General features: G+C 43.7%; 1 protein-coding gene across 1 annotated transcript in view; it reads left to right on the plus strand.

Moving 5' to 3' along the window:
* LOC102860528 (rab effector Noc2-like) overlaps window positions 1-15,890 on the plus strand; it is a 115,173-nt gene that overhangs the window by 36,148 nt on the left and 63,135 nt on the right. The window contains exon 4 of the mRNA XM_006891087.1: window positions 8,287-8,373. Within this exon, the coding sequence (XP_006891149.1) occupies window positions 8,287-8,373 (87 nt within the window). The remainder of the gene's footprint in view (window positions 1-8,286; window positions 8,374-15,890) is intronic.

Consider the following 15,890-nt stretch of genomic DNA (forward strand, 5'->3'; position numbering starts at 1 on the left):
CCTCTGTTTATGATGATGGAAAATTTGGCAGCAATTATTGGTGATGCTTACACAGCATGATTAATGTAATTGATAGCACTAAATTGTACACATGGAAAATGCTGGCAAATGTTGTATGTAATGTTACAACAATAAAAATAAATTTCCAAGCAGGTCATTAACTCTCCCCCTTCCTGCGCCACCCGCAGCGCCTGCCCCCAGCTCTCATTGGTTAGCCTCCAACCCAGCACTCTGCGTAGCCGGCCATGAGGGCAGATGGCCCCCCACCCCCGAGATCCTCATGCATCCTCCCTGCGCAGGATCATTGTCTAGCGTTGCTCAGTGGAAGCATAGTGTGCAGTTGTTGTTACATGCCGTCAAGTTGACTACAATCCATAGCAACCCTATGAACAACAGATCTGAACCTTGCCCAATCCTGTGCAGTCCTCGCCATCTCTGATGCACCTGAGCCCACTGTGTCACCTCATTAAGGGTCTTCTTCTCTTTCGATGACCCTTCACCCTTCCAAGCATAACTTTTCCCCCAAGAACTGGGCCCTCCTAGCAACATGGCAGAGTATGAGGGATCAAGTCTCACCAACATTGCCTCTGAGAAGCGCTCCAGTTTCACTTTCTTGAAGACGTACAGGTTTGTTCTTTTGGTAGTCCATGGGATGTTCGGTGCTTTCATCAGCACTATAACTCAAAGGCCTCGATGATTCTCCTCTCATGCATATTCACTGTCCACCTTTCAGATGCGTAGTAAGTAATAGGGAAGACCATGGCCTGAATCAGGGGCACCTTTAGTCTTTAAAGGGACATCGCTGCTCATTAGCACTTTGTAGGCCCTTGACAGCACACTTTCCCAGTTGTGCGTCTTTTGGCGTCCTGACTGCTGGCACCAAGGATGTTGATTATGGCTCTAAGTAAGAATAAATTGTTAACAATTTCCATTTTCTCTCCATCTATCAAGATGTTGCCTATTGGCCCAGTGGTGAGAATTTTCGTTTCTTGAGGTTGAGATGTAATACATGTTGAAGACTGTAATCCTTGATCTTCTATAGTAAGTGTTTCAATTCCTTTTCACTTTCACCAAGCTTGGTTGTGTCATCTGCTTAAAGCAGGTTATTGATGAATCTTCCTCAGATCTTCATGCCATGTTCTTCTTCATATGGTCCAACTTCTCAAATGATCTGGATTTGCTCAGCATACACATGCTATGGAGAAAGGCAGGGTATGAGAATTAGCCAAGTTAGGGGTGGATAGGAGTCAGATGAGTGGAGTGGAGACGAGAGACTGGCTGATAAGGACAGATGAGTGAGTGCATTGGTCTGCCAGGAAGCTGTGGGGAGCAGTACCAAGCCTGAGGGCGGAGCCTTCATCCAGTGCTGTCCAGTAGAGTATCCTGCAATGAGAGCAGAGTTCTTTTGAGCAGCGGGGTTTTCATTTAATATCCTTTTAATTCAATCTTAAGTAGCCACATGGTGCCAGTGGCTTCCACATTGGACATCACGGGTCTAGAGGATAATCACACGAGGCGTTAGAGAGGGAGGGAGTGCCATACTGCTATTATTAAAGACTGCAGTGTGCCTCAGTCAGCCCTCACAGGGACCCTTGGGGATAACTCTTGTTATCCCATTTTACAGCTGAGAACATTTGAGACCTAAAATCATTGCTATAGTGTTGATTTCAACTCTGAGTGACCCTATAAGATAGCATAGGACTGTAATCATTATGAAAGCAGATTGCCCCATTTTTCTCCTGCAAAGCAGTTAAGTTTGAACCACTAACCTTTTGTTTAGCAGCTGAGTGTGTGATCACAGTGCCACCAGGTCTCATAGTCAGGGTTTTTTTAAAAAATAAAAAAAAATAAAAAACCAAACCCAAAGCAAACCCACTGTGGTCATTAATTTCATCTCCCTTGGGTTTCTGAAACTATAAGTCTTTACAGAAGGAGATTTCCTCATCTTTCTCATGCAGAGCAGCTGGTGGGTTCAAACAGCTGGCCTTTGGGTTAGTATCCCACTGCTAATACACTGTACCACTAGGGCTCCTCCTTAGCTATTCGAGACAGTATTTGTTTCCTAGGACTGCCAAATTACCACAGACAGGGTGGCTTAAAACACAAAAGTATCCTTTCGCAGTTCTGAAGAGCAAACTCTAGGTTCCTTCCAACGGTTCAGGGAAGGATACTCCTGTCCTTGTCCAGTCTCTGATGGCCCTGGGGATGCCTGGGTTTGAGCCATCTCGTCTCTATTTCCTGTATCTCTCCTCACCTTAGAAGGACAGTCATCATGAGACTCGTGGTGACCCTCCACCACTCTCTACGGCTGGAAATCTTTACAGGAGAGACTGCTCGTCGTTCTTCTGCAGCGCTACAGGTGGGATCAAACCTCCAACCTTTAATTTAGCCCAATACTTACTACTATGCCACCAAGGCTCCAATAGTGCAATAAATGGCAGCAGATACTGTTTTATTACTTTATTTTAACTCCATCATCTTATTACACATCCTGAAGAAAGACAGTGAGTGAGGGATTCCGTACCATGTCTCAAGGTTTGTTAGGGTTTAGACCATAGCCACTAAAGCTCCCCACCAAGAGTACCCCTTGCCACAGGAGTCCTTGTTCAGCAAGCAGGATCTGTTAGAGCAACAGATGATACTAGTGAATGGTTATACTGATATGATTAATGTAATCGATGTCTCTGAATTTTAACATTAAAAAAGTGAGCTTGGCAAATGTGTCATGTGTGTGTATGTGTGTTGTTGTGTATCATCAAGTCAGAACCAACCCATAGTTGACCCTCTAGTGGGTTTTCAGAGGCAGTTAATCGTACAGGAGGAGATTGCCCATCCTCCTCCTTTGGAGCAGCTGGTGGATTTGAACTGCATGCCTTTAGGATTACAGCACAGCCTCTTTGTCACTAGGCCACCAGAGCTCATACACACACACACACACACACACACACACACAAACTCAAACTCAATGCCATCAAGTCAGAATCCGCTCATAGCTGACCTCTAGTGGGTTTTTAGAGGCTATAAATCACATGGGGAAAGATTACCCCTACTTCTTCCTTGGAGCCATTGATCTATTTGACTGCCAGTTGTGCCACCTTTGGGTGAGTAGCAGAATTCCCTGCAGATGCTACCAGGAAAAAGAAAAGTATATGTATGTATATTGTTGTTAAGTGCTGTTGAGTTGTAGATTACTCATAGCGACCCTATGAATGAAAGACCTGAACACTCGTATAACTTTCATCATTTCTCCGAGTTTCCGGAGGCCACCTATTTGGGAAGTGGATGCCACTCCTGCTTCCAAGCTGGTTTTAATCGGGAAGCTCCACCAAACACTGTCCACCCCGGGTAACAATTATCACATTTGACATGTCAGTGTCACAGTGTTTGACATCACAGCAACCACAAGTTACCTCTGTACAGCAAATGGACAGACCAGTGCTATACCATTTAGAGGAATGTTTGACCAAAAACAACTAAAAGCAGGCCTGAGGGACACAGATTAAAATCACCCACCTTAGGCTTGGTAGCATCACTTTCTATCCACAAGGCCAACAGAGCTATGAACAGATCAATAAAGGAGTATGTCTTGAATGCTTTGTGGATGTGTAGTATGAGGTGTCACTGAGCCCTGTCAATGTGTAGAAGACACACACCTAGAATGACTGCATTCACTTCCCCGTGTGCACCGTGTATAGGAGTTGGTAAGGACCAGCAAGAAAACAAAGCCAATTGTCTCAGTACCCCATCCTCTCTCCTTTACCCTAGGGAGGAAGGGCCCATGCTGTGGATTTATGGAGAACGTGCCCTAGAGGTGGGGAGCCCTATGTGGTGCAATTAAGTGCTTTAATACCCAAAATATTGACAGTTCAAACCCACCTGGAAGATAATCCTAGTGACTACATCCAAAAGCTCACGGCCTAGAAAACTCCAGGGAGAAGCTCTACTCAGTACCTGGTACCTGTGGAGTTGCCTTGAGATGGAATCAATTTGAAGTAGGCTAACAACTACAGCACCAGAAGTAGAAGGATTAGAGTAACTGTTGAGGAAGGTAGAGAGGTGCAGGTCTTGTGGGGGAGGGAGAATGTGCCCCGACTGGCTGAGAAAGAGGTTGATGAGAGGCTGAACTCCACCAAGTGAAAGATCCCCTCCAACCCAAGCCTGGTACGGCCGTTACTGTGCCCTCTCTCCTTCAAGGGGCTGTGAAAGTGTGGAGGGAGAGCCATGCACCAGTGAGCCACAGGGCAGCGCCCAGGGGACCCTCCCAGAGGTACAGGCCAGTTAAGGAGGGTGGACTTCCCCTGCAGCCAGAGGGACGTGAGCCTGGAGTAGATCACATTTTATCAGGAGAATGAAAATATGACATTTCTTGTAACTTAGTGCTGGGTGGAAGCAAGTCCCCAACCCCCACGAATGTTTTAAGGCTTCTATCCTGCCTCATGCTGGCTCCCGCCCTCCTGCAGCGCTGGGCTCAGCCACCTCAATCAGGCAGGTGACGACACGCTTTGAGAAGCCAAGTTGGTGACATTTCCTTGGTGGAACTGGGGCAGTGTGCTCCTTGCTCAAGTGGCAACCTGCAGGAAAGGCCAAGCAACAGATCCAGCTCCCTGGGCAGGGGCCAGGGCGGCAGCAGAGGGCCCCTCCCCTCCAGATGGGCTACTGCCCATGTGGCTGAGAGAATGATTAGCTGTGAGATGCCCTTCAAGGAGGAGACAGCAGCGCTGAATCAGACTCCGCCTGGGTTATCAAGGAGCAAGCAGCAGCCTTGCAAGACTCCCTCTGCCTTCCAGAAGTTTCGTCTGCCTTTTCCCATCTTTGTTGCTGTGAATGTGTTGATGTGGCATACTGTGGAGTCGAAACTGACTTATATCTGACCCTCCAGCAGATTTACAGGGACTGGAAATTGTGTAAGATGTGATTTCTTTCTTCCTCAGAGTAGTAGCAAGTGGATTCAAACTGTGTGCCTTTGGGTTGGCAGTGCAACTTCTTAACCCTAAGCCAGCAAGATGTATTTAGAAATTCTGAACTTCAGCAGTGAAAACATTGTGGAAATTAGGCTTTGATCATTTAAATGTCGGGAAGAAGTTCATTTTCTAATGGCTAATGGCTCAGGAAGGCACTCTCCAAGCTCACTGACTAAAGCATTCAGTTAAACAGAAGTTCAGCAGTTTGAGCCCACCAGCTGAGCTGTAGGACAAAGGCTTGCCAGGTACTTCCTTAAAGATTTCCCACCTTAGGAACCTGATGGGACAGTTCTCCTCTGTCCTGCAGGCTGGCAGTGACTCGGAATCAATGCCATGGTAGTGGCTTAGTGGGTGGAGGAACCCTGGAGGAGCCTGGGCAGCATAAATAGTTTATGATCATCTCTTAATATAAAGGCTGTAGTTTGATCTCAGCCAGAGCCTTTGCAGAAGGAAAGTCTGCAAACTGCTTCCATAAAGACGGATGTTGTCATTAGGTGCCATTGAGTCCATTGCAACTCATAGTGATTCAATGTATAATAGAAAGAAGTGCTCCTCCATCCTAGGCCATCCTCACAATAAAGGGTAGGGTGTTTGAGCTCATTCTTACAGCGACTGTGTCAGCCCATGTGTTTGGGCTCCTCCACTTTCAGTGGCCCTCAGTTTGACCAACCATGTTGTCCTGTTGTTATCGTTAGGTGCTGTTGAGTTGACCACCACTCATTGTGGCCCTAGGAACAACAGACGTAAGCCTTGCCCAATCCCACACCATCCCCAGGACTCCCCCGGCACATTCATGCCTGTCACTGCACTCACTGTGCCATGCCATCCCACTGAGGCTACTCCTCTCTTGCACTGACCATCTGCTTTGCCCATTATGTCTTTTTCTAGGGCTGGCCCCTCCTGACAACATGCCCAGAGTATGTGAGACAGAGGTAAACCATCTTTGCCCCTAAGAAGCACAACTGCCACACTCCCTACAGACAGACTCGTGTGTTCTTTTGACAGTCCATGGTGTAGGCAGCACTCTTCACCAGCACCTCAGTTCAAAGGCATTGATTGCTCTTTGGTCTTCCATATTCAATATCCAACTTTCTTATGCATAGGAAGCAATTTAAAATCCCATGGATTGGATCAGGTCCACCTTGGTCTTTAAACTGATATCTTTGCTTTAAAGAAACCCCTGACAGTCTTTTGGTTTCTTCACTGCTTCTACTTAAGGTGTTGATTAGGGACCCAAGTAAAATGACTGGAAACTTCAGTCTTTTCTCAATCAATGTTGCCTGCCTCTGGGTCCAGTGGCAGGGATTTCTGTTTTCTTTATATTGATTATGTGATCCATATTGAAGGCTGTAGTCTTTGATCACCTTCAGTAAGTTCTTCAAGTCCTACTCACTTTCTGCAAGCAAGGTTCTCATCTGCATAATGTATGTTGTTGGTGAGTCTTCCTCCATTCCTGCTGCTGTATTCTTCTTTGTACCATCCAGTTTCCTGAACTATATATACAGGTCGAATATTTGTGGAGAAAGTAAGCAACTTTGAAGCATGCATTTCCTGATCTAAAACCATGCAGTATTCCCTTGTTCTATTCAAACAACTGCTTCTTTTGTCTGTGTATCTGTTTTGCATGAACACAATGAAATTCCCCTTCTTCTCAGTGTTATGCACAATTTATCATTATCCACATAGTCAAATGCTTCTGCAAAGTCAATAAAATATAAGAAAATATGGCAGTGGCATCTTATTATATCCAAGAAAACTCTGCAGCAGTTCTATTCTGTAACACATAGAGTTGCCATGAATAGACCTGAGGCAGATGACCACAACAGAAACGCAACCATCTTTTTCCTACTAGTTGCACTGTTTCAGGCACATTCTCCAAGCCCAGAGCTTTCATCTGTATAATGCTTATATAGTAGGATTACACTCTCTCATTGTTGTTGTGGGCTCATGGATGACCCTGTAGTGAGCTTACAAGGCTTGTAAATCACACAGGAGGTGACTGCCCATCTTTGGCCCTCAGAGGAGCTGGTGGATTCACACCACCAGAGAAGACTGGCCTTTGCATTAGCAGTGAAGCCAGTTGTTAAATGAAGGGATACATACAAGGGGCTGTTTGCATCATTTCATCTTACATATTGTGTAGCTGATTAAAGGATTGTCAACTCCAATCCATCAGGCTTTTGTGGGGGAAAAGATGAGGCAATCAGCTCCAGTGAAGATTTATAGCTCTAGAAATCCAGTGAAGGGCTGCCGTGAATCAAGCTCAATGGCGGTGAGTTATCAGTCTACAGGAAGTGCTTAAGCTGCCTCTAGTATTTCTCACTTTATCTTCTTCTGAGTTGACATAGTTGATAAAACTCATGTCTGCTGTAAGTTTTTCTTGCACAGCAGATACAAATTATGACTTCTTGTTGCTGTTGAGTAATCTTATTTCCTGTCGCAAGTCTCACATATCAATAGGATCTGGAAGTTAAGACCATATAAGCATCCTCTTATGTGTTTGTCTCGATGTCTTTCTGACCATGATTATTTATATTGTTCCCAGATCTTTGCTGCTAAGGATGATGTGAGTGCTGATAAGCTTATTTTTACGTGATCTTAACACCACCTAATTGTGGGGTGGTTTTATTTAATGAGACACATTCATAAAAATTAACCAAGAATTTGGGGGGTTATCTGTTATCTTTTGTCTCTTTGGCTACAGCAAATGCCTTTCCTATGAAAGATGCAAAAGCAAAACCTCAGATGGTGCCCAGCTACCATCATTGAACATTTTGTAGAAGATTCTGTAGAAGAATCAAAAGAGGGGAAATGCAGAACAGAATTTAGAATTCTCATGGAATCTAGACTTTGTAAATGACACTCATAAAGTTGCATGAACCCCTGAAACAATTGCCCAGAAATCATCTTTAAGTCAAGAATATTCCCTGAAGTCATTAATGCAACAACAGTTTCATTTAACTTGTGAAGGACGTCTGCTTTAAACACTATGCTTATAAATCTGTCTGTATAGATCTCAATTGGCAACAGCAACACAAAAAAATGAGATAAGAAACTTAACAGGTAGTGAGATTTAGTTAATGGGAGAGGAACAATGCTGAAAATGAGGCTGTGAAGGATTGCCCAACTTGAAAAATATAATCAGTGTTACTGAATTGCACACATAGAAAATTGTTGAAATGGTGTATATTGTTATGTATATTCTCAACAACAACAAAAGCTAAATACATTTAAAAAAAAAGTAAAGGAACCTCTGTCCCAGCCTCAGTCAGCCAAGGAGGAAGTGACTCAACATACTTCTATGTTCCTGTCTCCTCTCTTGTAGAAAGTCTGCACCAAGTGTGGGATCGAGGCCTCCCCCGGCCAGAAGCGGCCCCTGTGGCTGTGCAAGATCTGCAGTGAACAGAGAGAGGTAGAGTGCAGCCCTGTGCGTCACGGGATGGAGGCTGGGCCGAGGCTTGCTCATGGGGATGTGAATGGCTGTTGACTGGGAGAGTTTCTGCCTAAGTCAAGAAGAACTGCAGGAGGGAGGCAGGGACAAGAGTCTGCAGGGAACAGCTCCCTGGCTTACCCATTTCCCCTGTGCAGAGGGGGCACCAGGCCCTGGTTCTGCTGTTTGTGGGGGTCTGGCTTTTAGTGGGAACCCCATCCCACTGTCAATGTGTGTATATGTAACATTTAGTGGTAGTTCAACAAGATAGATTGACAGTGACTGATACAATGGGCTCCTGCGTATCAGAGACGGTAAGGATGGCACAGGACAGGGCAGGGTTCATGTCTGTTCTTCATAGGGTCATTGTGAGTCACAGTCAACTGGAGGGGTCCTAACAACAGCAGCAACACTGTTCTAATACAGGCAGCTCTGATGGTATAATCCGTAGGGAGTCAAGATTTAACCCAAGGACCATGCTGCTCTGGCAGTTCAAATCCACCAGCTTCTCTGAGCGAGAAAGATGAGGAGTCTCCTCTCATGGGATTTATAGTCTAGGGAATCTAATGGAAGGTTAGCTATAAGTCGATTCCAATTCAGTGACAGTAAATTTGAGTTTGAGTTTACTGTTACAGTACTGGGAGTCCTTGTGGCTTGTCCATAGCAAGTTGTGCTGTGAGTCTCCTGCGGTTCGAATCCACCATCAGCTCTGCCAGGAAAAGATGGACAGTCTCCTCCCCTTGGGATTTACAGCCTCAGTAACCCCATGAAGGGTCACTCTGAGCCGGAACTGACTTGACAGTAAGGAGTTTGAGAGTGTTGGTTGTTACAATAATCGTAACCACTGCCCTGAGTTGAACCTTGACTGTTTCTGGCATTGCACCACTTTTTTCTTCCTTGCATGTATTATTTCATTCTCACATTAACCTCATGAACATACTCAAAAGCAAAACAAAAACAAAGTCCATCTCTGAGAAGAGGCGCCTCCTCTGCTCAGGAATCATACCTGAACAGCTCCCACCCTCACCCCGGCTTCCCAAAGCCTTTTCCAATGTCTGCTATGCCTGGTTGCACTTCAAACCCTCGGCTGGACATTAGGAGATGGAAATTGCAACCCCAGGCTTAAGTCTGAGTTGCAATTTCTTCCCCTAAAACAGAATCAGAATTAGATTTTGGAGGCTGTAAGTCACACGGTAGTAGATAGCCCATCATTTCCGTTTGGGCCACTGGTAGGTTCTACTGCCAGAGAAGCACTACCTTTAGGTGTACAGCTCCCTCCAGCTAACTTACCAGAGCCCCTCATTAACCTCATAGGTGGGCCTTTTTCCTGTTGAGGCAATGGAGATACAGCAGTTGAGAAACATGTGAACATCAGAAGTCAAATGCAGCCATGGTCTGCTGTGATCATGATAATACCACCTCCTTTGTATCTTCTGCTGCTAATTTAAAAAACAAAAGAAGAAAAAAAAACCAACCCCAAACAAAACCACACACAGAGCTGTTACCACTAAATCCATTTCAACTCATGATTGAAATGTGTGTCATGGGGTAGAACTAGGCTGCAGAGTTCTAAGTGTCTGTATTTTTGAAAGTAGGTCACCAGATCTTTCTTCTAAGTCACCTCTGGGTGGATTCAAACTGCCAGCCTTTCAATTAGTAGCCAAGAACTTAATTGTCTTCATCTCCCAGGGACAGTAGCTTCTGTTGCTAATTCTGTCCTATGCTATGATTGTAATGCTGACTCTTTTAGGGGAGACAACTATTACTCACACTCAGTCAGTAGCAGAAGGAGGCCAGAACTTCTAGCCCAGAGGCCACCAGGTTAGACATGGAACCAGCTGATAGCAGGCCACTAGCCACCAGCTCTTGGGACTGAGGGAACTGGGAGTGAACGTGTAGGCGGGAGCAGTTGGGCTGAGGCAGCTTGCTCCTTTCCAGATATGGACTGGTTTTTGGTTTTCAGTCTTACTTGGTACTCTGTATGTAATTTTAATCTGAAGATCTTTAAAATGTTTTCAGTAGTGAAAAATACTTAGCCATGAAGTTCTTTTTTAAATTTTATATTGCTTTACTTACAAAGTTCATATACGTTGTGTTTCACACTATTCTTCATTCACACTATGTTTCATACAATCATTCCTGTGCATTATGTTATAAAAGTAATCACCGTTGGACCTTGCCCATCATTACTGTGTCTTTTCAGGTCCCTGCTGGATCCTTCCCATTTCCTTTACCCGCTGCCCTCACCTACCACACTGTGTAACCCTGTAGTTTCACCCCTATCATCCCCTTAGGTCCCCAGACATGTTTTACTAGTTATCCTTCTATTTCAACAAACTGGTCTTATGCAAGTATTTGTCCTATGAGACGGGATTAGTTCCCTTAGTGTAATGCTCTCCAGTTCCTCCCAAGTTATATAGTATTTTTCAAAATGGTTGCTCCTGAGTTCTGTATAGCATTCCACTGTGTGAATGTACGACAATTTCTCATTTCATTCAGTTGTGGTTGGACATTTGGGCTGTTTCCATGTTCTTGCAATGGTGAATAATGTTGCTATAAGCATTGGTGTGCAGATCTCCAGTTGGTCTCAGTTCTAATTTCCTCGAGGTATATTCCTAATAGTGGAATAGCTGGGTCATATGGAGTTTCTTTGTTCAGCTTTTTGAGGAAACGCCAAACTGCCTTCCAGAGTGGTTGTATTGTTTTACAATCCTACCAACAGTGTGTATGAGCTCCCACACCTCCACATCCTCTCCAACATTTATTGCTTGCTGTCCTAATAAATTTTGCCACTGTTTTCTGGGTAAAATCATTCTTTGAACCTATCTCCCATTGGTGAACTTTGTTGGTTGTCTTTCTTAGTGATTTTTCCTTGGGAATTTTGGAGTTTGTTTGTGCACTTGTCTTGAGTGAGGCCCTATTCTCTCATTCTTTCCCTTTCCCTCCCTGTTACTCTCCTCTCACCCAGCTCTCCTTGGTGAACGTGTTGCTTCCACTTACCCCCTGACTCCCCCAGTGCAGAGCTACACACCTTGGGTTGCTGGTGAGCTGTTTGTGGTGACCATGGGATTTTCCCTAGAGTCAACTGTCAAAGCCGTGAGCAGCCTCACTCAGACCCTGGCTGTGTGTGCTGCTTCCAGCTTTCCTCAGCAGGGAGCACAGTTCTGCACTGACACCCCAGGAGTTGCCTTGAACCAGAATCAATTCAGGACATTCTGGACCAAGCCTACTCCAACTTCAAGATCCTGAAGGACAGAGCAGAATACCCACACAGGGTGGCAATTACAGATCACAGACTGCTGCTTTTATTCTCCTAAGAAGCAACTAGCAGATTCAAACCACCGACCTTTTGCGTGGAAACATCCAAACCTTTTGCTCTGAAAAGTCCAGAACCACTTAGGAGGAACTTTCTTATCTTTCTTACAGCAAGGAATGGATGCTGGACATTGCACTATCAGTTTGCCCTTGACTTTTCAAACGCGATCAAATTTAGCAGGATGAGGACTGCGGGTGCCCCTGGCAAGCAGCCCAGGGTGCACTGCAGACATCGAGTGTGTGTGCATGGGGTTGTGGAAGTGCACATGGGGGTGAGTCTGGTGTCTGCAGATCCCACACCAGGAGCTGGGTTTCCGTGCCCTCTTCTGGAGTCTGGGAGTGACAGAGTAATTGGTTTTTAATGCCTCCCCCGCCCCTTAAAAAAATACCTAACCACAACATAAAGGCAGATAAATAGAACAAGCATTTAAAATGTCAGGTTTTAAGTGCCACATGTGGCTGTTTCTAGGTCTTGTGATAAAAATTTGGAGTCCTGCCCTGCAGGAAAAGCCAGGCCCTAATGAAAGAACTTGAATTTTCTGATGGAACCTCTTGTACCACTTTGCCCAAGCACCCTTATCTTCCTTTCCTTTTGGGGCTTCACTTCCATCATCTCTGGCTGTAATTATAAGTATTTTTTCTGGAGTGAGTCAAACGCTAGTTGAATGTCCCTGGGGCTGTCAGATTGGCACTGACGGCTGGTTGTGCGCACGTTAATGGTGCTGCCATGAGAGACTCGATCCTTCTGTACTTGAGGCGTTTACAGCCAAATGCATTCATTTATGAAGGCAGTCACCGTATATTTGTTGAGCATCTTTTATGTGCCCAGCAAAGCAGCCCTTCTGGAAGACACAACCAGTAAATTCATTTCTGCAGTGTCATAGAGGATGGCAAAATGTTTAGGAAAGGGAGATGAAGTATTGGGAGTAGGGAAGGTGGTTGGTGTTTTATATCTGAATTTGAGAAGGGCTCACTGCTAGAAAGACATTGGAACAGAAACGTGAACGAAGCATGATATCTGGGTCCAGGTAGGAGGAAAACATACCAGGTCAAGGCCACAGCAAGTGCAAAGGCCCTGAGGCAAGTAGATGCTTGGTAGGTTTGAAGAACAGAAAGGAGATCAGTCTGGCTGGAGTCAGGTCAGATTGGGAAGGGAGGAGATCAGAGATAGAGGCAAAGGGTGAGATTTCTGTTGGTCCTTGTAGGCCATTTGTAAGGCTTGGATGTTAGTGAATTGGAAGATCTTAAGTAGAGGAGAGATGTGATCTGACTGCCCTCCCTTCTTTAAAGTCTCACTCTGGTTGCTGTGTTGAGAATAAATTATAGACTATAATGTCAAAGTCACCTACTGCTTTCTTTGTCTTATTTAACATTATTTGAGATATTTTAACTAAGTTCTGTTATTTCATTTAGATGCTTTCATAAGAATTTATATACATTTCACTATTAAGATTAATAAAGTTAACATGTTCATTGATGAACATTTGTAATGTGTAGGAAAGTATAAAGCAATACATACATACACATATACACAAATTCTTAATCTTACAATAAGAGACAGTCGCTGTTAACATTTTTTTTTTCTGAGTCATTTTAAAATTTCTACTGTTGAATCTGCTTTTTAAAATTAACACTACATCACAGATAATCCTACTGTAATCAAGAATCTTTGTAAACAAATCAGTGATTGCATAATAGTCTGTCATACAGCTATTCTTATAATGTAGGACACTGAGGTTGTTTCTCTTTTTTTTCTTTTATTAATAACTAAAATAAAAATCTCTTTCAGTATAGCTCTTGGTCCGCCTATTAGATTAATTCATTCTTTGTAGAATGGATTTGTGGGAAGGAAGCATAAACATCTTTATTTTCCTTATACATCCTTGAGATATTAGTGTTGATTACTCTCACAACTGGCTGGAGTATTTTTACAAACACGTGCATGTCATTTGTACAGAGAAAGGCACCTAGATGGTATATTTTTTTTTTTTAGTTCTTTGTGTATTTGGCAATAGCTATTGCCTTTATGGAAAAAAAAGAGCATTTGACTGATAGTACAATTGATCATAATCTTTCTTACTTGGAATTCTGTGCATTTTCCTCCTGGCGTCTACAAACCACATAAAGGGAAGAACCACCACAAGAGAGAGTCAGCTAATAGAACAGCTGGGAGAATCTATAATCCATGCCTAGGAGACCAGAAACAATAGCAAAATCGTGAAAGAGGCTGAAAATAAGTACATTTGAAAGAGAGAAAAAAAGGAATAGAAACCTTGGAGCAAACAGGAACTTTCAGATAGTGAAAAATATTACTGAATTTAAAGACTCAGTGGGGTATATTCTCTTTCGGTAATTGTTTTTCAAAGCTTTCTCCCTTATGTTATGCCCAATAACAGCCACAGACTGTCAATCCATTGTACTACCCAACACTTAACCCATTGTGCTACCAGGATGCCTACAGATTAGTAAACACAGCGCACTCATGTGTACCTTGCTTATTGGATAATCTGTCCTTGCCGGCACACCCATCATACTAATTTTCATGAATATGATTATTTTGCACCCACATTAATACCATGTTCTCTTCTTCTAATTAGCTGCTTGCCTGTTTCAACTAGCTACTTATATAAACATCTCATTTTCCAGCTCCAGAGACCCTCTCCTGTTTTCAGTACCTTTGTGGCTTGGTATGCTCTGTTGTGGCTTTCCTAGGTTGCTTGCTGGCAAATTAATAAACATGTGCTCAAGATTAAAAGGCACACAAAGAGGAACAGACCAGCCCTCAGTGGGCTGGTTAAACAGCACATTAGTCACACAGGAAGAACCTGAAGAAGCAACTTGTGAACCAGGAGACAGTTCAGGGATGCAATTGCATTTCTGACTATTGCTTTGTTCCCAATTCTGTTCTGTTTTCTACTTAAGAACACTTTTCACTCAATGGTCGCACTCTCATCCTCTCTTCCTCATTTATCATGTCCATCCAAGTCACTTTCAACTGCTACGATTTTCCCCTCCATTCTGGGGACTAGGTTGTTGTGTGCTGTCAAGTCAGAACTGACTCATAACTGACCTCCAGTGGGTTTTCAGAGGATTTAAGTGGCAGGGTCATCCCAGTAAGATGGGAGATTGCCCATCCTTTTCTGACAAAGCAGCAAGTGGATTCAAAATGTATAATTTTGGGATTGTAGCACAGAAAGTCTGTGGCCAGAGACCTCTCCAAATTAGTGAGGAGCAATGATGTCAATTTGAGGACTAAGGAGCACCTGGTTCAGGGCATGGTCTTTTCAATCACTTGCTATGCAACTGAGAGCTGGACAGTGAATAAAGATTATAGAAGAATTGATGCCTTTGAGTTGAGATATTGGAGAAGAGTGCTGAATACTCCATGGACTGCCAAAAGAACAAACAAGATATGTTTTGGAGACGCTACAACCAGAGCAATCCTTGTAGGCAAAGATGATGAAGCTTCATCTCAAATAGTTTGGGCATGTTGCTAGGACAGGTTATTCCTTAGAGAGGGACATCATGATTCAGAAGGTAAAGGGGCAATGAAGAGAGGAAGACCTTCAACCAGGTGGATTAACACAGTGACTGCAGCAATGGGCTTGAGGCTATCAGATTGTGAGGATGGCACAAGATAGGACAGGGTTCAGCTCTGTGGTTCATAGGGTTGCTATGAGCCATACTTGACTCACTGGCACCTAATAACAACATTCTAGCAATATCTTTTTCACTTATTTCTTTTCAGCATGTGTATTATTTGAATGAAAGCTTACAAAGCTAGTTAGTTTTTCATTCTACTATTCATATACATTTTGTTTTATAGTAGTAATTGCAATACTCTCAGCCTAACTAAATTTTGCCTAATTCCCCTCTAGTTTCCATTATTCTTTTATTCCATTATTCTTTCCACCTTCCCTTTCTTACCTCCTGGGCTTTTTCCTTGGGCAAATTGTACCCTTTTTGACCTTATATGGTTGGTTATTCTAATGGATGTTTTCAGGTACCTTTAAAGCCAGTCTGTTATTTAGGTGAAAGTTGAGCCATGGAGGTTTGTCTTGTTCAAAGGATGACTAAGGCCTGTGCACTTTCCAAGGCTCTAAATCCAATGGGAACAGACAGCCATAGTTTTTTGCCTTCGAAGCAGATACTGGATTTGAACCATTAACCTTTTGGTTAGCAAC

Source organism: Elephantulus edwardii, unplaced genomic scaffold (assembly GCF_000299155.1).
Source record: "Elephantulus edwardii isolate Elephantulus edwardi_28Jun2011 unplaced genomic scaffold, EleEdw1.0 scaffold00094, whole genome shotgun sequence".
Lineage (NCBI taxonomy): Eukaryota > Metazoa > Chordata > Mammalia > Macroscelidea > Macroscelididae > Elephantulus > Elephantulus edwardii.